The following is a 26,888-nucleotide window of genomic DNA, read 5'->3' as shown; positions in this document are numbered from 1 at the left end:
ACCGTGGACGTCCGTGACCATCGCATCATGGATAGTTCAGCCCGATGACCTCGTTGAAGATCCCGTTCAGGCATGTCCAAAACCAATCAGAGCGTTACCCGTCATTTATGTCCGTGTTAACCAGTTGCTGGTTCGTTGCCTTGTAGACACAGGCGCGAGCGTCAGCGTGGTATCTAAAGTATTAGTCAAAGAACTGGAATCGAAGCAATGTATTCCAATCATTCCGATTTCCAATATTAAGGTTAGAGGAATAATTCCGGACCGCACAACTACATGCAATAGCCAGGCCTATCTAGATTTGGAAATTGGGAACAACCTCATATCACATCCATTTATAATTTTGACTAGAATGGAATATAATATCATCATTGGAGCTGATTTTCTTCGGGAATTCAAAGCGGTCATTGACATGGACAAGAATGAAATTAGATTCAGGAACGATTCAATTCAGGGAGATGTAAGATTAAACGACTTCGAGGGACAACACGGGGAGGAGAAAATTTGGACCATGGAGATAGAACAATTGAAACATGAAGGAGGAGATTGCTTCCCAAACTGGGATGCCTATCGGGACGAGATGATCAAGGAGTTTGAAGGGATGATTTTCAAGTTAGAAGCGGAGAATGAAGGACCATCATTGGCGGAGGTAGTCCAAGAAAAGATCGACGAAGCGAAGATAGGGGAGGAAGACAAAGGCGCATTACAGAGAGTCATAGAGAGACACGAAAATGTATTTGGGTCGCGTCCAGGGAAAATTCCAAATTTCAAATATTCCTTAGTCGTCAACAATTGGGAACCATTTCGGCAAAGACCATATCCGATACCTGAAAAGTTTCACGCTGGGGTGAAGAAAATTATACAGGAGATGGAGGATAACAGAATTATATCAAAATCACCCACACCATTTTTGAATCCCTTGGTCGTGGTGGAGAAGGGCAACGGTTCGTTGCGGGTTTGCCTCGACGCGCGAGCAATAAACCAGCGATTAATCCCAGAGTATGACCAGGCCCCGTGTATAAAAGAGGTCCTTAAGAAATTCCGGGGAATGAAATTATTTAGTGGAGTTGATCTGACATCATCCTTTCATCACGTGGAACTTGACCCAGCCACCAAAATTTTGACCGGGTTTCTGTTTGATGGGCAAACCTACGTTTTTAACCGGTTACCCTTTGGATTGAAAACAGCAGGGTCAGCGCTCATTAGGGCACTAGATCGTAACCTCAGTGACGAAGTTAAACAGTTTACGGTGAGGTACGTGGATGACATCCTTATTGCATCTGAAACTTTGCCAGAGCACCTGGAGAAACTTGACAAACTATTAGCTGATTTAGAAAGGAACAACTTCAAGGTAAACCTACCCAAGTCTAATTTCTGCCAAAGGAGTATCCTATTTTTAGGTCATGTGATCGACTCAGAAGGAATCATGCCCAATCCTGTTAAATTAAAGGCAATTCAAAATTTTCCAAAGCCGACGAAGGTGAAACATGTCAGGCAATTTTTAGGAGTTTGTAACTTTTTCGCGGATCATTGTCCGAACTATACCAGTATAGTTGCACCATTACAAGATCTCCTCAAGAAAAACAATAGGTGGAAATGGGATCTTGCATGCGATGAAGCATTTGCTAAAGCAAAGGATCTGTTGGCCCATAGTGTGAAATTAGGATATCCGGACTATACACAGAAGTTTATTGTGCAAACTGATGCGTCGATTATAGGAGTCGGGGCAGTACTGTATCAAGAGACGCCCGAACCCGAACAGAGGATCACCTATTTGGCTTTCATGAGTCGCAAATTAAGGTCGCATGAGTTGAAATACACCGTGACCGAACTAGAGATGCTCGCGATCGTGACCGCTCTTAACCATTGGAAGAAATACATTTATGGGTACCCAATTGTGTTGAGAACGGATCACAAAGCTCTGACGTTCATGATGAAATCTGCATTAACAAGCGAGAGAGTCAGCCGGTGGTGCTTGTTTGTGCAGCAATTCGACATTATAGTCGAGCACTGCGCCGGAAAGGCAAATGTAATTGCAGACGCCCTCAGTAGAAATCCAGATCCGGAACCTATCGTGGTTAACCAAATACAGTTGATAGAACAAGGGGACCGCGAAATCATAGAAAGGCTGCGGACTATTGGTGAAGAACAGCAGAAATGTCCGGAAATGAAGAAGTTGATCGATTTCCTCCAACGTAGAATACAGCCAGGGACGGATGAATACCGTGAACTTCAGAAAAGATCCGAGAAGTACCAATTTTTTAATGGTATGCTGCATAAATTCGTGGACGAGGACCACACGCAATTCAGGATCGTGGTTCCAACGACGTTGCAGGTTGATTTAGTTTGGCTCGCTCATCACGTTACAGGTCACGCAGGGAGAGATAAAGTGATTGCTACACTTCGGGAAACTTTTATCTGGAAAAATTTGAGGAAAATTGTTCAGCAGGTACTCCTTACTTGCGACATTTGCCAACGGGTAAAACCCAATCCATACCTACTTAAGCAAAAACCGAAGCCGTTGTTACCAAGTAAACCTCGGGAACTGTTCGCTTTAGACTTTTACGGACCACTTCCCAAGGGAAAGAGAGGGCTTCAATACATTTTGGTATGCGTGGATGTGTTTTCAAAATTCGTCACTCTCTGTCCAATCCAGAAGGCAAATACTAGAGCCGTTATAAATCAGTTGAAGACTAAAATCATACCACGTATGGGCAAGCCCGAATGTGTTCTCACGGATCATGGGTCGCAGTTCACATCGGGAAACTTCAAGCGAGACATCGAAAACTTAAACATCAAACATCATCTAAGTTCAATTAGGCATCCGGAGTCGAATCCCGCAGAGCGGATAATGCGAGAAATCGCAAAGTTTTGCCGTATCTACTGCCCTAGACAACATTGGCGTTGGGTGGACGTGATTCCTGTTATCACAGAAAGTATCAACGGCACTATCCACGAATCCACCGGGCAAATTCCGTCAGTGATTCATTTCAACAGTTTTCCAAAGAGACCATGGCACGAGGTCTTAAAATGTCCGCAGGATCCTAGACTATCGGTTGAGCTATGCATACAAGAGACAGCAAAACATTTGAAGGCCCAAGCAGAACGAAGATTACGACGTCTCCGTAACAAGAGGTACCATCGACCACTGCGCGTAGGGGAACTTGTTCTCGTTAAACGACCAACAGTATCCGATCCACCTAACAAGTTCTACCACAAGTTCGCTGAACTGTACATCGGTCCGTACCGAGTCATCCAGAACCTCGACAACAACGCGTACAAGGTGCAAAGCATGGACGGCGCGACCGAAACCATCTACAACGCGGCAAATCTGAAGTTGTACCATACGTCCGGAGGCAACTTAGAAGACGTGGACAACGCTGAAGAACTTGGAGCAACGGATGAAGAAGAGGATGAGGATGACGGAGAAGAAGATCGACGTGACGTGTCAGATGAAGAGTCGGGACCAAATGAGGAAGCCGAAGAAGTCAATTATTTGGAGAATTTGTTTTCACAGAGAGATCTTGGGGATGAAGAATGTCCAGAATGTCAGTACCTGGAGAACTACAGAGAAGCATTGCGTCAGATAGCATATTATTTGGAAAGAGAGAACCAGGAACTTCGCCAGAAAGCAAAGGTTTGGAAACAGTTGTGAATCGATATTGCCAATTGAATATTTAGCGACGAAATGTGTCCAGTGCCTGTACCCATTTCTTCTCGGGGAGAGGGGAATATGAACCCGACAGGGGCATGATCCAAGGACCTTGGGTTGATATCGATCTCAGTAATTACGCACGCAATGCTATTAAAGGGAAAGAACGCTGAAAATGATTAATATTCATATCATTAATAGAGGTCATACCGAAACTAATTAATATTCATACCATTGAGATAGATAAATTGTGTATTTTAAAATTATTTTATGAGATTTCTTTGTCTGCGACTTACTGCGCAGTATTATCCTTTGTGTAGCGGGGGCCCCGCAGATGAAGCCAAGCCAACTTAGACCCGGGAGGGGTTACGAATGGGGATTCCCTATGACATCACTCGAGAGAAGACATCCCTCCTCAAGGCTCACAGAATGAGGGGAAACTAACTTTTTCGAAACGGAATATAGGAGCCATCTTGGAATCGGACTGGCCAACTTAATTACCGACGAGGTAGAAAATTAATAAAACTCGAATTAGGGGCTCATCTCCCGATTTAAAAGGGATGAATGCTACTGGGACATTTATTTAGAGTGTTTAATGTCCTCTTCCGTGATAACTTTCAGCAGGAGAAAGAATACTGTGTTGTTTCTGCGTGGAAAAGTACTGGGGCCATCTGGTTAGTGTCATGACAGCTCCTCGAGACCGGGACTTCACCCCGTGTGGTGGGGGAAGCAGAACATATTTTAATTAATTTAAAGAGATTCACCGAAGGATAATTGAGTGGTTATGTCTCAATCGCACCAACTAGATACTGGTCACCGACCAATCGTACTATTTTACCTCGAGTACGCCGGGAATAGGCGATACGCAAATTAGTGGAAGGGGTATCGCTCCCTAGTAAAAACTACTGCAGAAAGGGAGAAGCGTCAGTCGGGATTTGTGGCTTACAGGCGGCGAAGCTACGTGTTGTCGAGCTTCCAGTGATCTTTTGTTTGAGTGAATTTCAATTTAATTTACAAGTGAAATCGCGTACTGTGCGTAAATATTGCAGAGATTGGATAGACGTGATGCTAGGGTCTAAACTTTAAAGATCAGAGACGTGTCGCGAACATTAAATATAATTTGTAATAATATTATTATTATTATTACTACGGCGCTACTGTGTCGAGTAGTGACAAAGGTACGCGGAATCCGATACTGAATCGCGGATTGCGGAGTGAGGTCCGGTATCGTGGCTGGACGTTCACACCGAATGTAACTAAATAAATCTTGGAATAAATAGTGACGTGTTGTGTGCCTCAGGAATATTGCCAGCGGTTTCGTCAACCTAGAACAATGGACTCCCAGTTGGAAAGAAGAATGGTGCCTCCAGTAACTGCTGTGGTGCTTATGGGTCAGCACTAAACCCACAATGGACTCCCTGAGCTGACAACGGGTCATCGAGATGGAGATGAGTATAAATCATAATTGATATGACGTAATCAGATTGGGCGGGGAACAGTTATCATTACCTGACGCTATAATGTTAAAGATTGTAACTTCAGTAAGGTAGATGTGCTACCATGATACACGTAGCTTCTATTTACTTTATTTAATTAGTAACACGTCTGAGCAATCAATTGTAAATAAAGGGGTAACACGATAAGTTTGCATGCAGTAATAGATTGACTTAATCATTTTATTTGGGAAAACTTGTAATTATTGATGCGTCAGGAGACTAATTCTTAGTAATTCAGAGTAATTCAAGTTAGGTTGTAGTTAGTCCAGCGAGGATATTGCATGGCTGGTAAATAGTGTAATTTTATTCCGTGAGCACCCAGAACTACGAGATATGACTTCGGAACTGACATCCCACGCCTCCAATGACATATATTTAGATAGGAAATGTACGATTTTAATTGGCAGGCTTATCACCATTTAAGTGCAAATTGAGGAATATTTAATTCATAATTGTATTACCGTGTGACGATTTTATCAGAAATCACAATTTAGATATGGATTAATTACACCGTCATTACGAGGAAGTTAATTATGATCACGCAGTATGGTCTAATTTCCAGGTAAGTCGTGTAGGGAGATGGTGTAATGATGAACCCAATAATAATAATAATAATAATAATAATAATAATAATAATAATAATAATAAATTGTAGTTATGGTAATCAAACAAGTATTGGTATCATAGAAACCGGTGTCGCGTCGCGGGATCATGATGTTGTAAACGAATATGTGTGTTGAATTGAAGTGAAGTATTGAGAGCCGATGTAATTTTGTTTAAGGAACAATGAGGCTCAGTTTATTAGTGAACGATCCCCGAGATGGGGTGTTTTGTTAAGAAAGGGCGTTATGCCTGTGAAGGCCGAGGCCAATGACCACCCGCCGTGTGGGGGCTGGGGGCAGTTGACCTACTGAGGAGAAGTGTCGGTTTTTTGTGTATTCTCGTCCGCTCGTGTAAGAGGGAGCCTTGAGTTGAAGTGAATGAGGGCGAAAGAATCGCTTAATAATGAAATATTCAACACGCCAGACTGATGTAGTCGCTAATAAATGACACGGCGATTGTTACCAGTACTTGTTAGTTTACTGCCATTACACACTTGAGTATAACGTAGTTTAGGGTTTTCAGAGTCCCACTTCCATCCCAACGGGTGTCAGTTCAGTTCCCGACAGCGGCATTGCTACCCCAATGCTCAACCGAAGGCTGGATGTCTCACGTGTTTACTGTATATAATTTGTGTTCTTTAAGGGTTTATGTATCTTGTTGTGATTATAATTGAGTTACCGATGGTGTTGACCATCGGGGTGGTGAATTTTTTTCAAGTGAGGGTCGGTTCAAACCCGGGCGTTTGTTCCACATTTTTATGAGTTCCTTCGTGGTACTTCGTTGGGGAATAGCTGTGTGTTTAGTATAGGGATTGCTCAGATTCGTTGCATGCATGTTAATCCTATTGGTCAATGATATCACATAGCCTCAGTGTCTATGATAAGTGTTTTCCCGTTCGAATCTCGTCATAATGGATCGCTCTGCAATAGATAATACTCGGATCCATCACAAACGACTGAAAGTCGATAACAAACAACAACAATTGATAATAATCCATGTAATTCATTTCTATATAAATGCGTCATTACCATCATCATCATTAAGGCCTAATAAACCACGTGTATTAATCTAAACTTTAACCCGAATGTGTTCTCATTGTAATTAGGTATGACCCGTCTCCTACCCTGTATACCCTTAAGCTTAGTCGAGTTAAGCGCCCATTTGTTTTATTTCAACCCGTTAACGCCCTGTAGATATCATGCCGGAGCCATTAGGTGTAGGGACGGGCACAGTATCTTTTGCTCGGATATGTCGTAAAATTAGCACATGCGATTGCTTAATGACCATGTGGATTTGAATTTGACAGTGAGGGTTATGATCGAGTTATCCATGTGTTATCGAAACCATCTTTGTTTATTGAGTGAATTTCGTTACGAATATGAGTTAATTTATGTCCGATGGATTTAATGAAAGGATATTTTGTCAATATTTTCAATATTTTCCTTGAAATGGAACTTCTACTTGTACCTCGTGTTTGAGATAACGTGTCATCGGGATATCAAGTCTGAATTCTATGTATGAATTTAATGAGAATATGTGCATTGTGGCATGTGATAATTAATTGGTTTAATTAATCATCGAGACTCATTTAAGTGGATATTATGTATTTGTAGGACGATGGTAGGTTCTTATATTTCCTGGCTACACATATTTGATATTAGGATGCGACAAGTTAGAGTCGTCATTGTGGTACACTGTACATGTAAAGTATATGGAATAATTGCGCATGATATGAATCTTCGTGAAACTGAGTTTTTCACATGTTAACGTCGTAATATTATTAAGAATGATGTTGATTAGGTTGTAATGTGAATATGGATTATTCGAGACGAATGCAGTGTAGTCTAATATTAGTATCTTCAGATGAAGAAAATGAAAGTTCATGTTAATCGATGTACTTCTTAATTCGTGAGAATATCTCAATTTTGCTCAAGTAATTTAGTAATTTCAAGTTGAATGTTCGCGAAGGCCTTAGGTTTGAAGAACAGATCTTCGATGAAATATCTCAATAATATTTGATTCGTGACTAGGCAAGTTCATTCGTTAATGCAATTTTTCGCTCTCATGAGGTAACTCGATCTTGTGGAACGTAATAAATCTGTTAACAGGAGAGTGATATAGTTGATCGACACTCGTCGACATGTAAATATTGTAGATATTTTCTTCCTGATAATCACAGTCTTCTTGATAATTTCCGTAGTTAGCTCTAGATGTAGTAATTTGCTAGTAGTGAGAGAATTATTTTCTATGTGATTTGTTCTGATAATGTGTGACACTTTGATATTATCGATGGATAGTGCATGGGATTTCCACATGGATGATATTTTCTCCATTTATGAATGTTCGTAAGCTCAGAAGGCGTTTTATTTTGTTCAATTATTAATCAGATGCTTAAAGTTCAGTATTAATTCTCACGAAAAGAGATGCGGGACGACCTGAACAGATATATCCGACGTCTCGGATTAACTTAGAGAAAACAAAGGCAAATTCAACTTTTCATTTATAACTACAACATTGTTAATATAACGAATGTAAATTTTATTTTGCTGTAACTGTTAACTTATTGAATCTTGGATATTTCTTTATTATATTCGTTCTTACAATTACTGCATTTTTTCCAGATTGTCGATGAACGCGTGGCCTAGACCTCATTTTTCTGAATAACAATTTTTGATTCAACTTTAAATAAATAATTTAATGACTTTAAAGACGATAAAGGAAATTAACAATGTAAAATACTCTGTTAGAATATTAGGGAAAACAACTGCCGTGTACCATCCCATTTGTTTGCATTTAAGCTTGTTACATCAAGAGCCATATTAAATTACATAAAGTAGTAATCATAATCATAATCACAAACTTCAGGATGGCTAATATTTCAATTAATTCAATAAAAGTGTCATATTTGTTTTATACCTTGAACATGCTTATTCGATGAACCCTATGTTAATCCTGCCACATTCATTTATATTTATGAGCCTACATCCATCGAACTGAGCACCCCATGGGTGTCTCGTGTTCGCTGACTGACTACGTCGGGGACAGTATGTATGTATGTGTGTTATTTCAATTTATCAAAACCTACACATCAATGATTTAACGTAATTTTTTTAAAACTCAGATAAAATTTTCGGCCAAATATGTTGAGCCGTTTGGAGTGAGGAGCATTTTAAATAAGAGTTTTGACATTTCTTAAATTTTTTATATCTCGAAAACTGTTATTGATAGAAACATGAAACTTTGTATATTTTATTGATACTGGCATAAAATGATCAAAAGCTTAAGGTGACAAGATGAAAATTATACATGTTATGATTTTCCGACATGCATTCAGGCACCGCAAATATGATGTTACACTACAAGGCTGAGGTGCTCACGCCTCTGGTGGCTTAAAAGCTTCTATCTAGTATATAAATTCAAGGTACTCACCTTTAGGGAACCAGCAACCACGAGGACGGACTTGATTGCTCTTAAACCCCAGTCGTAGTGATCTTGCTTGGACAACAGTTCCTTGCATAATGTATATAGCGTTATAAATTTGCGTGCAAGGACACGAGCTTCTTGAAAGCCTTCAGCCACTAACATTATTTCACAGATGAGCTCAAAATCAGGCACAACCATCGCACAAGGCCTGAAAATGTTAAATATTACACTATCATCTTCTGTTTTAAATGTCCTCTTTGAACAATATATCAACAGGCACACACACACACACACACACACACACATATATATATATGTATATGTCAGTTGAATTTTGCTACGAAGTAATCTCACAATAATTAGTCGATGATAGTAAATTGTTTACTTAATATTTCACACTAACTAAACACAAGTAACTGATAACTAGGATCAATGAGTATTTTACACAAGAGTATAAACAGGCTACGAGATGAGTTTCAGACTATTTTTGAAGAGTATTAAGTCCCAAATCCGATACAACGTAAATTGGAAAAGACTCCCAGACGTTAACTTACATACGAAAGTGTATAATTGCTCCTGACAGGTACAATATTTTGAAAGGTTGAAGTTGATCCGAACAGGTACAATGTTATAGCAGTCTCAGCTCCCGGCTAGCCTCAGTCAGTCACTCAGCTGTTGTTTACATATCCATTACTCTCTGTAAATCCTAGTGCCCCGTGGTGTGTTTATCTATTTCGAATTTACGCAATCACTTCCAAATGCTGTTCCTTAGGAGAACCAAAACGTAGACATGGTTAGCCGAAGATCCGTAAATAATATGCAGGGGCATAAGTACCCATACTACAGGGCCTTAAGAGCAAAAAAAAGAAACGGTTACACACAACAGGTGAAATCCCAGAACTCAGTAGCGAACGTTCTGGAATAGACAAGAAACTACGTGGGCTTAAGGCAAAATGATTTGAAGGCTAACCCCATACTAAAACGGCCACTAAAAATTGGGGGCAAATTTAAGAAGTGAATCAAGATTTCCAAAATATGAAAACTTAAGTCACCCACAAATCTTTTTGTAAATTGGTTAAAGGGTTATAATGTCAACAAAACATTACGTAGAGAGTTACCAACCCCATGCACATGTCTATCTGAAACATTACAAACGTTATGCCAATTTAAATGTTCACCTCCCACACATTTCAAGCCCAGTTCAACCCTATATTTCAAGAAATGTATCTAGGTGAATAAATTCAGGGAAAACTTAAACTTGAAACGGTAGCGCCTGGAAGAATGTTCGCTTAAAAGAAGTAACTGGTCTTAGTTGGAGACTTAAAATTAGTGAAACCGCGGAAGTAGCTCGTGTAGAAATAATAAAACTATCACGTTGCAAAATTGCTTCTTATATGCGGTGTTTGCGAAATTTGTAACAAATAATGACCCTGAATGGGTTGGTAGCTATGCGGGTTTAGAGAATAAATACAACTTTTCGAAAGTAACATTCCCGTCACCTCTCAAGGAGATTTGTAAATATGTAGAGAAAAATAATATTTCAATGAATTTCTTTCGGAGTGGATGAAAAAATGAAACTTGTCCTCTAAAGGTGGTTGTTGCAGAGTTAGAAGGACAGCGATCATAACATAGGAATAACCATAGCCATTATGTGTACATTAAAGTCTTTGAAGGGTAAGTCAGGATTCAAAACAGGCTGTTATATGTAAGGACTGATTTTCGCATTCCGATAATCTATACGTGAAAAACGCAGAAAGAAAACTGAAAGTGGATAAGCGATTGTTCAACCAGCATAATACTGCGATAGAAGTAATGCCTAGTGTTGACAATTCTATTTAACAATTCAGAAACTATCAAAATTTGGTGAGAGTGCCATAAGTTCCTTATGCGGACATCGAAAGCGTACTTGCTCTGGTTTCATCAAGCTCGGCGAGTGAAACGATTCATATAAAACTTAAAAGTACATTTCTGGAATTGGAATATACGCCCAGGGATGTAACCAACGCCTACCTTGAGGAAAATGGCGAACCAAAATCGGAATGTATGCCTGCTGTTGAAGTAAGGTATATATTGCTTTACCAAAATCACATCCCTATTAGCTTCGGTTAATACGTTAAAGATTCCATCTTCTCCGCAATTCAACACCCAACTTACCAAAAGAAATCGTAAGATATTTGATGTCGGAGACCTGTCTTCTCACGTTGAAACATTTCACCGCAATCTGTAATCCTGTCTGAGTGCTTTCCATAGAGCTGATCAGTGCAGCTCTTTAGATAATTTGGTTTCTTTAGCCTTCAACAGAGCTGTATACGAATCTCATCGCCGCAGCCCAAATGATTTGTTTCTAGGGAGAAGATTGCTGCCCCGCTGCAGTTGAAATGGGACTTTGGTCAAACCCATGCCTTCGATCAACTGAAAAATGCCCTCTGCCAAGCCCCTGTCCTCTACAGTCCTGATTTTTCCAATGACACTGTCCTGCAGTGTGGCTCCAGCGAACTTGCCGTTTCTGCTGCACTTAAACAATCCGGTGAGGACGGGAAGATAGTCCCTATTGCGTATTTCAGCAAGATGCTGCACGGAGCTGAATTACGATATTCTATTTATGATAAGGAATGCCTGACCGTAGTTTTAGGTGTTGAGAAATTCCGTTCTTATTTGGAGCACCGTGATTTATTCGTCCATACAGATAATCAAGTCTTATCTTGGATGAGCGCCAACGTTAAACGACTTGGTAGGACAGCTAGGTCTATCCTCCGTTTGCCAGCATAATAATTCACAGTTGAGCATGTTCGTAGGAAGGAGGATGTTGTGGCCGACTGTCTATCTCGTATGTTCGACGGAGTGAAATAGTGTGAGGTCGAACCTGAGGAAAACTGTCATCAGACTGAAAGTGCTGAAAGTATCTATATATTGCAAAATTACCCTTGCTCCTTCACGGATATTTCTGAACACCAAAAAGATGGGGGTGAGTGTCAGGAACGGATGGAAGGAGTCATTGATGGGTCTCTTCGAGACAAGTCGTTTCGCATCAAACGAGTGTTGTTGGTTCATCGTAGCCGTAATATTGGAAAAGACAAGATTTACGTTCTTCTCAAATTAAGATCCATGAAGTTGCACTATTATCATGATTCTTACCTGGGTGCTCATCTCTCTCGTGATTTCCTTTGGCCTAACTTGAAAAAGGAAGTGTTAGAGCATATGAAATGATGCGACGTATGCCAACGGAGTTAACCTGCGCAATCTTCTCAAATTGGACTCCACTCCGCTGACGTCGCGTTCTACCCGGGAGAAAAGTTATTTGTCGATTATTTTGGTCCTCTCACGAAATCCAAGAATGGCAACGTTGTAATCCTGTCCGTCGTCGACGCCCTTTCTAAATTCGTATGGTTTTTTTCCAGTCCGCAAAGTAAACTAAACAGCTCCGTCCGCATATAACTCGGCATAGTTTTGGAGTGTATGGCCCCACAAAACTCTTAGTCTCGGGCAACACGCCTATATTCAGCTGCCGTAAATTTCGTCACCTGTGTTTTAGGTGGGGAGTGAAGCATTATTTCTGAGCCGCAACTACCCCAAACCTTCTCACGATGAAAGATTTCACCGCAATCCGAAAGGCTGTCTGAGTGCTTTCCATAGCACTGATCAGTGCAGCTGGGATGATAATTTGGAATTTTTTAGCCTTCAACAGAGCTGTATACGAATCTCACCGCCGCAGCACAACTGATTTGTTTCTAGAGAGAAGATTGCTGACCTGCTGCAGTTGAAATGGTACATTGGGTATCTGTCCGAGCCATCAAGAAACGTGAATATTGAGGAAAAATGGAAGGAAGCCGTTGCACACTTGATCAGAGCCCGAGACCGGGTGGCAAAAAGATTCAACCAGGGGAGGAAAAAGGTCACCCTGGAAGTTGGAAACCTGGTCGTGGTGAAAATGTTTCCTTATAAGCTCGAGAGCGAACCAAATCGCCGCCAAACTCTGCCATAAATTGTCTAGTCCCAAGAGAATTGTAAGGTTCCTTGGACCTGTAACTGTAGGATCTCTCAAGTAAGAGGTGATCTAAGGCTCATGTGTCTTTGTTGAAACCAATAAAACGTATCTATTTTCCGTTATATTTTTAGTAGTAGCATATGTTTATTTTGCTTGTTGTATAATTACCAGTGTTCTAAAATCCTTTTTCTTTCAGGGAAAATAATGTTGAGGAAAAAAGGGAATGGAAAGGAATATCGGTGTCATTGTTTGAAGATGAGACGAAATGAGTTGCGAATCCCTTGGAGACGTGAGGATGTTGTGCTTGATCTCAATTTTCCGTTGGCTACCTGACTCCTACTCGTGCATATATTGAATGAATTCCTTGAGAATAGAGTGATTGATTCAGAATTATATTGTTTAAGAAAGAAAAGGGGCCCAGGTTGAAGTGGACTGCGTTTTCCGGTGCATTTTTATAACTAATTTTTGTAATTATGTACATCATATGCATATTCCCAGTTTCAGTTAGATTTTGGGTCTTTAGTATTTAGCAGTGCGCGCACTTTAGGTTGAAGGGTTTATGAACCTCACTTTAAGATGTGTCTCCTGGTCTGATGATGAGCCATGTTTGAATGGCAGTTTCATAATGATAATAATGTTATTTGTTTTACGTCCCACTGACTAGTTTTTCGGTCTTCGGAGACGCCAGCAGTTTCATAAAAGTCCACCTCCTATTATGGCTAAAGGCATCTTGCGGCTTAACATTGATGGACATAACTATTTCCATGGTGTGTACTAGAGAGGGCAGCGCTCTCAGTTGTGAACACGGAGGGTCGTTCGTTCCGGCGAGACTGTAACATTATCTCTTTGACTCCAATGTTTCTTGTGGTTATGAGGGAGGAATATGAAAAGGACTCCACACAGATCGGAGGGGCCATTCTGAGCTATAGATGGGTATTTATTAGATTTAAACTCAGCCTATACTGTAAAACATCTTTTTATTTTGACGGCTAACATTGCAGGTATCGTGATCCTAGATTTTATATATTTTTCTACGGTTCTGTAATGATATTCTCCTCATGTAATTACAGCTGATTGATGTGCACCTTTCTGCTCTGCGGCGTGAATGGGCCGCGTGTATGTTGCTGTTATTGTGATTGTGTGATCTTGGTAACTGGGTCTCTGAGCGATTCTATTTATGCGCATTGCATTCTAATTTATTTTGCCATCAAATGAATGTATGCCCTGCGTGTCGACGCGGAGCTCCATTTGTGTCGTACGGATGCGTAAGACAATGGGTTTATGCGTGACCACTGGGTCAATATTATACTACTGCCTACAGTCTGCCCCGTGCACGCTATCTTTGACATATGTGAGACCTTTGGTTGTGACCATGAGAGACAAACAATATGAGTTTTTGTTCAAGTTATTGACGGGAGCATCTGCTCGCATTGTTTGTCGCTACCGGCAATGTCAGAATGTTTGGGGGGTGTCTGTTTGTGAGTTAGGAGAGTGAACATATGGCGTATCGGTCAGCTTAATTTTCCCTTTGACCTTCTTTACGTACCTTGTGTTTGTATTCGGTACGGTATTAATTTTTTCGCCTTGGACCCTGTGTGGGGCCGTTGGCTTGCCCACGAGGCCGCCATGTGTGCTTCCTTATGTTCAGGCTACTGGCTTGCCTGTGATTTACCTTGGGTTTGGAATTTTCTTTCCTTGGTCCAGATATATTTTCTCTCTCTGCCATGCTGGTACATGCATTCCTTTATTTTGTCTGCTCTGAGTCTCTTCTCCCGGATGCTTGAGGATTTTATTTTTATATAGATATTGTTGTTAAGATGATGATCGAGTTTGAAGGACACGTATGTAAGCAATGTAATTAATCTCGTGGAAGGAAAGACCAAACTAATCCCTGTGGATTGTGTTCAGATTAGCTCATTATGTTGTGAAAATACAATTGAGACTGTAGCACGTCGTAAATTTAATGCTTAGGCTGGTGGTTCGATATACGCTGTGCTCACGCATTTTCCTTAGTACATCGATTGAACAAAACGAACATATGTACGCATCCTTTTAATACTTTAAATTGCTGGCTTCATTTTTTCCTTTAATTTTATTATATCAATAAACACTCATTTAAATTATATTTGAACATTATTGCTAGTAGTATTAGTCTCACCCCTGTTGTGCATTGTTGATTAGGGTCATATCCAGTTCAGAGCTGTGTCTTGCCCTTCCTAGTCGCGGTCCACGCCTCGAATCTTCCGATGTGCGTATTATATTATGTTTAATATTATCAGTAAGGGAGGGTGCGCTTCACAAACTTAATAGCTACCAAACCTCACTGCTCCCATCTTCACAGCTCCAAACTTAACTGCTACATCCATAAACGTGCCAAACCTCACAGCTAAGATCTTAACAGTTCAAAACCTCACAGCTACCATCTCAGTAGCTCCAAACCTCACTGCTAACTTCTTATGAGCTCCAAACCTCACGGCAACCATCTTAACAGCTCCAAACCTCACTGTTACCATCCTAACAGCTCAATACCACACTGCTCCATCTTAAGAGCTCAAGCCTCACTGCTACAGTCTGAGCAGTTCCAAACCTCACTTCTACATTTTTAACAGTGCCCAATCTCATTGCTACCAGCTTAACAGCTCCAAACATCACTGCTAATATCGTAATAGCTACAAACCTCACCATAACAACCTTAAGAGAGCCAAACCTCACTGCTGCCATCTTAACAGCTCCAAACATCACTGCTAATATTTCAACAGTGAAAAACCTAACTGCTAACATTTTAAGAGCTCCAAGCCTCACTGCTACCATCTTAGCAGTGCGAAACCTCACTGCTACAATCTTAACAGTGCCAAATCCCTCTGCTACAATCCTAACGGCTCCTAAACCCACTGCTACCATCTTAACAGCTCCAAACCACACTGCTACTACCTTAATAGCTCCAAACTTCACTGCTACCATCTTCACAGTGCCAAACCATATTGCTACGACATTAACAGCTCCAAACCTCACTGCTACCATCTAATCGGCTCCAAGCATCACTGGCACAATATTAACAGCTCAAACCTCACTGCTACCACCTTAACAGTGCCAAATCTCTCTGCTACCATCCTAACAGCTCCAAACCCCACTGCTACCAGCTTAAAAGCACGAAACCACACTGCTACCATCTTAATAGCTCCAAACCTCACTGCTACCATTTTCACAGTGCCAAACCACATTGCTACGACATTAACAGCTCCAAAACTCACTGATACCATCTTAACAGCTCTGAAACTCAATGCTACCATATTATCCGTGCCAAGCAGGTGGAATCATCTTCAAAAAATTAAGGGACAGGTGGTCATCCGACTATCTGGGCAGCTTGCAGCAGCGCACGAGATGGTGGTCTGCACAGCCCAGTCTATCTACCGGAAATTTTGTCCTATTTAAGGATGACAACATTCCACCATTGGACTGGAGATTAGGCATTATTGAGCAAACATTGCCAGGCAAGGACGTGTTGGTGAGAGTCGTTGATGTCCGAACACACTCAGGAGTTTTTAGGAGACCTGTGTGCAAATTATGCCCACTCCCAATTGACTAGTGACCTCAGTTTGGTGCGTCGTTAATATTTTCTTGTGTATTTGTGCATATGCATTTATCTTTACCTTGACAGTTTTTTTTGTGACAGACCTCAATGCATTACTTGTTTCATTTTCAGGGTATTTATTTTCATTGTTATTGCATTCAATTTGTAAATATAAAATATGAGCACATTTTAAGTGGGCCGGTATGTTACTGCACATATCCCATTAACAATTATATCTAGAAATCATGTCATTTATCTGTGTGTTTAAATCTACAATATTGTAGTATTTCATTTATAAAATAGAGGCAGCACCTCGCTTCCGGGACTGTTTTCTGGCACGAGTGACTGGCTAGCGACGCGGGGAGAAGCGCGTCAGACATGACACGAGTAACATATGGAGACAACAGTCTTATGAAATCATGTACTTGCACAACAGTGCTACTAACATTGAAGTGCAGCCAAACAATTGGCACAGTAACAAATTCGTTTTTTCTTGTGTTTTATAGTGTCAGTACGTACCTCATGTGTGAAAGTAAAATTTTATATATACAAGCAGTACTTACAGTCCTGGTGTGTTTTTAGTTCACGTACATCTGGATAAATAAGTGACTTGTGTGCTCTTTATGTTTTACAAACTGTATTTTATTAATAGCATTTAAGTGGTCCTCCGAAAGTGTACTTTATTATGTGGTTATCATAAGCTACGAGGGTGGTGCTGATTCTTCCCCGTGGTGCCCCTGGATAGGTACAGGTAACTGTGTTGCCAGTACTGAACTGAACGTTAGCTTTTGGTAGCCAGACTATCACTTGTGATATCCTGGCTAATGGTACACAAAACGAATGATACTAGCTCTTTTCAGAGCCAATCTGCAAAGTCCTTGGGAACTGTTCTGAGAGTCCTTCAAATCAACATCGAAGGAATCAGTAGATCTAAAAGTGACTACCTTTCCAAACTGGCATTGGAAAATAATGTTGATGTAATATGCATTCAGGAAACTAATGCCTCTGATCCATCTCAGCTTCGTTCAAGAGGAAACATTCCTGGATACAAGTTACTGGGAGCTACTTATCATCAGTCTTATGGAACTGCAACCTTTGTTCGAAATTCCATCACCTGCTCTTATTTACAGTAGTCTTTGCTAATTCTGATGCAATCATTTTCAACATCACTACAAAAGTTAATGATGTATCGATCATAAATATTTATAAACATCCAGGAATTCAGTGGCCTAACAGTGTTCTTCAAACAATCTCTCACCCATCCATCTATGTGGGTGATTTCAATAGTCATCATACCCTGTGGGGTTATAGATATAGTGACCAGTGTGGAGAAAAACTTATATAGTGGGGAGAGCTTTGTAACATGCAACTGATTTTCAATCCAAAGACAAACCTAGTTTCAAGTCAGCAAGATGGGACTCAGAAACCAATCGTGACTTGTGCTTTGCTTCATGTGATTGTGAGGGATCAAGCTTACCTGTGTTTCGTAAAGTTCTTATGAACTTTCCACATAGTCAACATCGACCTGTCCTTCTGGAAATTGGAATGCAGATTCCTATTATAAGATCTTCTCCACTCCCTCGTTGGAACTTTAGTAGCTAGTTGGGAGAGCTATTCAGCTGATCCTGACAGTACCTTACGATGGATTCCTCCTGAGGTTAGTAACTACTCTAGGTTTGTGAAAGCTACTCTAACATGCGGTAAAAGACATATTTCCCGCGGAGTGAGAAAGGACTTTATTCCAGGGTGGGATGAGGCTTGTGAAGTACTTCATGAGGAATTCCAGGGGAGTGGTGAAGATGAAGCTGACGAGCTCCTTCAAAAACTAGATGAAGCTAGACGAAACAGATGGAAGGAAACCATAGATACACTGGACTTCAGACACTCAAATAGAAAAGCTTGGAGTCTTCTAAAGAAGTTGGGAAGAATACCTCACAGTACCCAGCTGAAACCAGAGGTTTCACCTGATCATATTGCTAGTCGCATTGCCAGTTTGTCCAAATCCAAGCCAGACAAATTACACAAAAGGTTTATAAAAAACGGACTGTTTCGTTTGAAAAAGGAGTACACTATTTCTTCCAACATTTCTGCTCCTTTTATTGAGCAAGAGCTTTTGCTTGCCTTAAATGAATTGAAAAATGGAAAATCCCCGGGTTTTGATGGTATATACCCAGAATTTTTGAAGCACTGTGGAAAAATGTAAGGAACTGGCTAGTGCGGTTTTTCTGTAACATACTCCGAGCAAGTCAACTCCCTTCAGAGTTTAAACGAACTAAGATACTAGCTATCTTAAATCCTGGTGAACCTACGGATTCTGTCGAAAGCTATAGACCAATTGCCTTAATGAGTGTCTGCTTTAAGCTCTTGGAACGGCTTATCTACAATAGAATAAGTCCTCTAATTTCTTAAATCATTTCAATCGAACAGGCTGGTTTTAGACCTCAACGTAGTTGTGAAGATCAGGTGCTTGCACTGACAACACATATTGAGACAGGTTTTGAAAAGCAATTAAAGAGTGGAGCAGTGTTTATTGATCTAACAGCTGCATATGATACAGTGTGGAGAGAAGGTATTGTGTATAAGTTCTTTAAACTGACAAAGTGTAGTCAAATGTCGCGTCTGATTAACAATTTGCTCTCAAACAGAATTATCCAGGTAGTCATGCATACAAATCACAGCAAAACAAAGGTACTTAACAATGGTTTACCTCAAGGATCTGTTCTCTCTCCGTTACTGTTTAACTTGTATATTGCAGACATACCTGTCACGGGCTTTCGTCAGTTTGCTTATGCCGACGATCTGGCAATTATTAGTCAGCATGTGGATGCTAATGTGATAGAGAGAACTTTAAATGCAGATCTGGATGTTTTGTGCACATACTTCAAAACGAGGTGCTTGAAACCAAGCCCGGAAACCTGCTTCTTCCATTTAAATAACCGACAAGCGGATATCACCTTGAAAGTGTCACTTAATGGAAGTCTCCTCTCACACAATGCCAACCCCAAATATCTTGGAGTTGCTCTCGACCGAACGCTGTCATACAGTAAACATCTAACCAACCTAGCAGCCAAATTAAGGTCACGCAACAACATCATCCACAAACTTGCTGGCTCCACATGGGGAGCCTCTGCATCTACTTTGCGTACTTCAGCTATGGCGCTGGTGCTTTCCACAGCTGAGTACTGTTCTTCCGTATGGATCAACAGCTCTCATGCTAAAAAGGTGGACACGGTCCTGAATGAAACAATGCGTATCATAAGTGGCACAGTAAAATCTACTCCTCTCTTCTGGTTGCCAGTGCTCAGCCACATAGAACGTCCTAGAATTAGAAGAATGAAGAACTTGTTTAGAGAATACAGCAAGATATTAACCAATCCTGATCTCCCCATCCATGAAGATGCTAACGTCAGATTCAGCCGCCTCAAATCAAGATCTCCTCCTATTCAAACAGCACAGGAACTTGTTAGGAGGGATTTCAGTCCAAAAGCAGATTGGCAACAAGAGTGGAACAGCGTAGCTCCGACTCAATGGCGGACATTGTTCAATTATAAGAATCTTCCAACTGGCTTTGATTTGCCCCGCATGACATGGGTAGCCCTCAACAGAGTCCGTACTAACCACGGGAGATGTGGTTCAATGATGTTTAAATGGGGTATGAGATCTTCCCCAGCCTGTGACTGTGGTGCAGTTAAACAGACTATCGACCATATCGTCACCGAATGCATTGGAAGGGCATTCGCTGGATCTAGCCAGGACTTTGTGGTGGCTTCTGCTGAGGCCATACAACGGCTACAGAATTTGGATCTAAATCTTTGAACCCTTTTGCTTGCATGATTGTTTGCAATGTTATGTGTATATCTTATAATTATGTATATAATGGTTTGTGCTTACTGTTCATTTATATTTAATCTTTGTAATGTTTTGTGTACGTTACCATACGCTAATAATAATAATAATAATCATAAGCGACCACCAGAGGTAAGGTTAAATCGTAATGAAAACAACAATTTTATTCTCGGTCAAACACTACCATCTTAAGAGATCCAAACTTCACTATACCACCTTAACAGAGCCAAACTTGACTGCTACCATCCTAACAGCACCAAACCACACTGCTAAAATCTTAACAGTGAAAAAACCCTCTGCTACCATTTTAACAGCTCCAAACCCCATTGCTACCATATTAACCATGCAAAACCACACTCCTACCATTTTAACCATGCCAAACCTTACTGCTACAATCTTAACAGCTCCAAACCTCACTGCTACCATCTTAAGAACTCCAACCCTCACTGCAACCACGTTAAAGGGGGAAAACCTCACTGCAACCATCCTAACAGTGGCAAACATCATTGCTACCATCCTAACAGGGGAAAAGCTCACTGCCATAATCTAGCAGTGCAAAATCTCTCCGCTACCATCTTAGCAGCTCCAAACCTCACTGCTACCATCTTAAGAACTCCAAACCTCACTGCTACAATCTTAACAGCTCCAAACCTCACTGCTACCATCTTAAGAACTCAAACCCTCACTGCAACCACGTTAAAGGGGGAAAACCTCACTGCAACCATCCTAACAGTGGCAAACATCGCTGCTACCATCCTAACAGGGGAAAAGCTCACTGCCATAATCTAGCAGTGCAAAATCTCTCCGCTACCATCTTAGCAGCTCCAAACCTCACTGCTACCATCTTAAAAGCTCCAAAACTCACGGCTACCATATTAACAGTTCCAAAATCACTGCTACAACCTAACCAGTGCCAAACATCACCGCTACAATCTTCACAGCTCCAAACCTCACTGCTTCAATTTTAACAGATCTAAACTTATGTGCTACACTCTCAACAGTGCCAAACCTTACTGCTACCAACTTCACAGTGCCAAAATTACTCAGCAACCATCTTCAAAGCTCCAAACCACACTGCTACCAACATAACAGCTCCAAAACCTTACTACCACCTTAACAGCACCAAACCTCACTGGTACAATCTTAACCGTGCCAAACCTCACTGCTACGATCTTAAGAGTGCCAAACCTCACTACTACCGTCTTAACAGTGAGAAACATCCCTGCAACAATCTTATCAGGCGCAAACTTCACTGCAACCATCCTAACAGGAGCAAATGTCACTGCTACTATCTTAGCGGTGCCAAGCCTTACTGCTACCATCTTAACAGCCGCTAACCTCACAGCTACCATCTTAACAATGCTAAACTTCACTGCTACAATCTTAACAAAACAAAACGTCACTGCCACCATCTTAAGAGCTCCATAACTCACTGCTACCATCCTAACAGTGCCAAACCTCACTGCTAATATCTTAACAGCTCCAAACCTCGCTGTTAACATCTTAACAGTTCCAAATCTCACTGCTACATTCTTAACAGCTCCAAACCTCATTGCTGCCATCTTACCAGCTACAACCTCACTGCTACCGTCTTAACAGCTCCAAACCTCACTGCTACCACCTTAACAGCTCCATATAACCTGCTACCATCATATCAGATCCAAGCCTCACTGCTACCACCTTAACCGTGCCAAACCTCACTGCTGAAATCTTAACAGCTCCAAACCTCGCTACGACCATCTTAACAGCTCCAAACTTCACAGCTACAAACTTAACTATTCCAAACCTCACTGCCACCATCTTGACAGTGCCAAACCTGACTGCTACCATTTTAACAGGTTTGAAACTCACTGCTACCATCTTAACAGTGCCGAACCTGACTGCTACCATTTTAACAGCTATGAAACTCACTGCCACCATCTTAACAGTGCCGAACCTGACTGCTACCATTTTAGCAGCTATGAAACACACTGCTACCATCTTAATAGCTCCATACCTCACTGCTACCACCATTACAGCTCCAAACATCACAGCTACCACCTTCACTGCTACCATTTTAATAGCTCTAATCCACAGTGCCAAACGTATCTACTACGGTCTTTCTAGTGCCAAATCCCTCAGCTACTATCTTAACAGTTCCAAACCTCGCTACTACCATCTTAACAGCTCCAAACCTCACTGCAGCCAACTTATCAGCTAAAAACCTCAATGCTACAAACTTTACAGTGCCAAACCAATCTGCTACCACCTTAACAGCTCCAAATCTCACTGCCACCATCTTACCGGTGCCAAACCTCACTGCTACCACCTTAACAGTGCTAAACCTCACTGCCAACATCATTACAGGGGCAAAGCTCATTGCTACCATGTCAACACTGCCAAAACCTCACTGCTACCATGTTATCAGCTACAAAATTCACTGCTACCATCTTAACAGCTCCATATATCACTGCTACAATCTTAACAGATCCAAAACACAGTGCTACAATCTTAACAGATCCAGCCACACTGCTACCATCTTAACAGCACCAAGCCTCACTGCAATTATATTAACCGCTCCAAACCTCACTGGTACAATATTGACAATCCAAACCTCTCTTCTACCATCATAACTGTGCCAAACCTCACTGCAACCATCTTAACAGTGCCAAAACTCACTGCTACCATCTCAACATCTCCAAACCTCACTGCTACCATCTTAATCGTGCCAAACCTCACTGCTACCATCTTAACAGAGCCAGTCATCACCGCAACAATCTTCACAGGCGCAAACCTCACTGCAACCATCCTAACAGAGGCAAACCTCACTGCTACTATCATAACAGCTCCAAACCTCACTGCTACCATATTAACCATGCCAAACCACACTACCATCATATTAACCAAGCCAAATCTCATTGCTACCACCTTAACAGCTCCAAATCTCACTGCTACCATCTAAAGAGCTCCAAACCTTACTGCAACGACCTTAACTGGGGACAACCTGTCAGCAACATACTAACAGAGGCAAATATGACTGCTACCATCCTAACAGGGAAAACCTCACTGCTATAATCTTAACAGTGCCAAATCACTCTGCTACCATCTTACCGGTTCCGAACCTCTCTGCTACCATCTTAGCAGCTCCACGCCAACTGCTACCATCGTGCAAGCTCCAAATCTCACTGCTAACATATTAACAGCTCTAAACCTCACTGCTACCACCTAACCAGTGCCAAACCTCACAGATACCATCTTAACAGCTCCAAACCTCGCTACTGGAATCCTAAGAGCGCCTAATCTCACAGCTACCAACTTAATAGCTCCAAACCTCACTGCTACAATTTTAACAGCTCTAAACCTCAGTGCTACACTCTCATCAGTGCCAAACCTCACTGCTACCATCTTTCGAGTGCCAAGTCTCTCAGCTACTATCTTAACGCCTCCAAAACACATTGATACCATCATAACAGCTCCAAACTCCTGCTACAATCTTAACAGCACCAAACCTCACAGCCACCATCTCAATAGCTCCAAACCTCACTGCTATGATTTTAACAGCTCTAAACATCAGTGCTACACTCTCAACAGTGCCAAACCTAACTGCTACAATACATACAGTGCAAAATCTCTCAGCTACCACCTTAACAGCTCCAAACCTCACTGCTACAATCTTAGCAGCTCCAAATCACACTGCTACAATCTTAACCGTGCCAAACCTAACTGCTACCATCTTAACCCTACACTGAATGAATGTATTTACACCCAAAACTGTGACGTGAAAATATTATTAGAGGGAGATTAGTTATGTAACATCACATTGACAACATATTTTTGATGTATTTGTTCATACTGGTGGGCAAAAAGGGAAAAATTCAGGAATGTGCAAAAACGCTACATCATGCATTGAAGGCTACTAATGTACAAATGTAACCCAGTATAGTATATGAGCAGAATTATTTTTTATTACTTATAATAACATATAAAACTAATAAAATTATTTTTAAACAATTAAAAGAGATTTATTACATTGAAAGAATTTGAAAATAATAGCTTGCTCAAATAGATAGGTCATATCCGCAGTTCAACTGATGTGATAGCCTTTGCAACAATCTGCATTCTTTTTCAAACGCAGTGCTGCTCGATCATGGCCATCCATCAACGGCTGCTAATTTCAGATGACCACCAGCCATAAAATATAGATTGCATGGTTGCTGGGTAACATTGATTGGCCGTCCATTCATACTTCATATCACAGCCTGCACGGTTGATAGGTAACATTGTCTGCCATCCATCCATAATTTACATCACAGCCTGCACGGTTGCTAGGTAACAATGTCTGGCCATGCATCCACACCTTACAGCACAGACTGCACGATTACTAGGCGACATTGTCTGGCCATCCATCCATACCTTACATCACAGACTGCAGAGTTGCTATGGTTACACTTTTGTCAGGCTACCTTCCGTAACGCATATTTTCAGATGATCACCAGATATAAGACATTTATGTCAAAAGGAATTACGAATATATTTGATAAAGGTAAACAAATCCATGTTGAGAAAACGCAATATACATTACAATAAATATGATTATTATTATTATTATTATTATTATTATTTTGATTATTATTATTATTATTATTATTATTATTATTATTATTATTATTATTATTATTATTATTATTATGGCTTAAAACTTGCACCATTAATGAAATAATCATCAATAGAACAATATCAATAAGTACTTCAAGTCATTGCTGCCCGTAACCTTCAAGCATGCATCTGCAAATAAATGCCTTAGCTGCATGATGTAGCAAAAACGCTACAGTCATATTTCATGACTTTTTAGTAACAAATATTGTAAATTAAACATTATTAGACATTTATGCTAAAAGATAAGGATATTGTGGACAGTGCAGTATTTTTGATAAACTTCAATCGTCAGCGAATCACCTAGAATTATATTTCAATGCTACTCATGCATGTACAGCCGCCAAGACACATGTCCAACTGCCACAGGCCAAGATAATATAGCACGTAGATGGAGAAAATCATTGCTCTTAGCCCCCTGTAGCATAATTTCTGGAAGTACAGATTTCAAAGATATTATGTACATAGCTAGGTTTGCCATCTTTTAGCATATTACTGGACTAAAATAAGAAGAATATTATGTAGCGAAAACGCTACACTATGCATTGTAGGGTTAACAGTGCCAAACATCACTGCAACAAACTTAGAAGGCGCAAACATCACAGCAACCATCCTAACAGGAGCAAATCTCACTGCTACTACCTTAGCGGTGCCAAACCTTACTGCTACCAACTTAACAGTGCCAAACCTCACTGCCACCATCTTAACAGGGGCAAACCTACCTGCCACCATCTTAACAGTGCCAAACATAATTGCTACCATGTTAACAGCTATGAAACTCACTTCTAAGATGTTAACAGCTCGATTTCTCACTGCTACCATCCTAACAGTGCCAAACCTCACTGGAAATACCTTCACAGCTCCAAACATCACTGCTGACATCTTAACAGCACCAAACTTCACTGCTATATTCTTAACAGCTCCAAACCTCATTGCTGCCACCTTATCACCTAAAAACCTCACTGCTACAGTCTTAACAGTGCCAAACCGAATTGCTACCTTATTAACAGCTCCAAACCTCATTGCCACCGTAATAACAGCTCCAAACCCCGCTGCTAACATCTTAAAAGCTCCAATCTTCACTGCTACCATCCTAACAATGCTAAACTTCACTGGTACAATCTTAACAAATCCAAACATCACAGCTACCATCTTAAGAGCTCCATAACTCACTGCTACCATCCTAAAAGTGCCAAACCTCACTGCTAACACCTTAACAGCTCCAAATATCACTGCTACCATCTTAACAATTCTGAACTTCACTGCTACAATCTTAAGAAATGCAAACATCACTGCCACCATCTCAAGAGCTCCATAACTCACTGCTACCATTCTAACAGTGCAAACCTCACTGCTAATATCTCAACAGCTCCAAACCTCGCTATAAGTTCTTAACAGCTCCAAACCTCGCTATAAGATCTTAACAGCTCATAACCTCACTGCTTCATTCCTAACAGCTCCAAACCTCATTGCTGCAATATAATCAGCTAAAAACCTCACTGCTACCCTCTTAAGACTGCCAAACCGCATTGATTCCATATTAACAGCTCCAAACTTCACTGCCACCGTAATTACAGCTCCAAACCTCGCTGCTACCATCTTAAGAGTGCCAAACGTCACTCCTATAATCATAACAGCTCCAACCTCGCTGCAACCGGCTTATCAGCTCCAAACCTCACAGCT

At 40.9% G+C, this 26,888-nt stretch overlaps 1 protein-coding gene across 1 annotated transcript in view; it reads right to left on the bottom strand.

The window, feature by feature from the left end:
• LOC136863901 (dynein beta chain, ciliary-like) overlaps positions 1 to 26,888 on the bottom strand; it is a 5,220,903-nt gene that overhangs the window by 2,968,095 nt on the left and 2,225,920 nt on the right. The window contains exon 39 of the mRNA XM_068226514.1: positions 9,178 to 9,379. Coding sequence (XP_068082615.1) covers positions 9,178 to 9,379 — 202 coding nt within the window. The remainder of the gene's footprint in view (positions 1 to 9,177; positions 9,380 to 26,888) is intronic.

Source organism: Anabrus simplex, chromosome 2 (genome assembly GCF_040414725.1).
Source record: "Anabrus simplex isolate iqAnaSimp1 chromosome 2, ASM4041472v1, whole genome shotgun sequence".
NCBI lineage: Eukaryota > Metazoa > Arthropoda > Insecta > Orthoptera > Tettigoniidae > Anabrus > Anabrus simplex.
The sequence above is the reverse complement of the archived record's forward strand: the minus strand, read 5'-3'. Positions and strand labels throughout refer to the sequence as shown.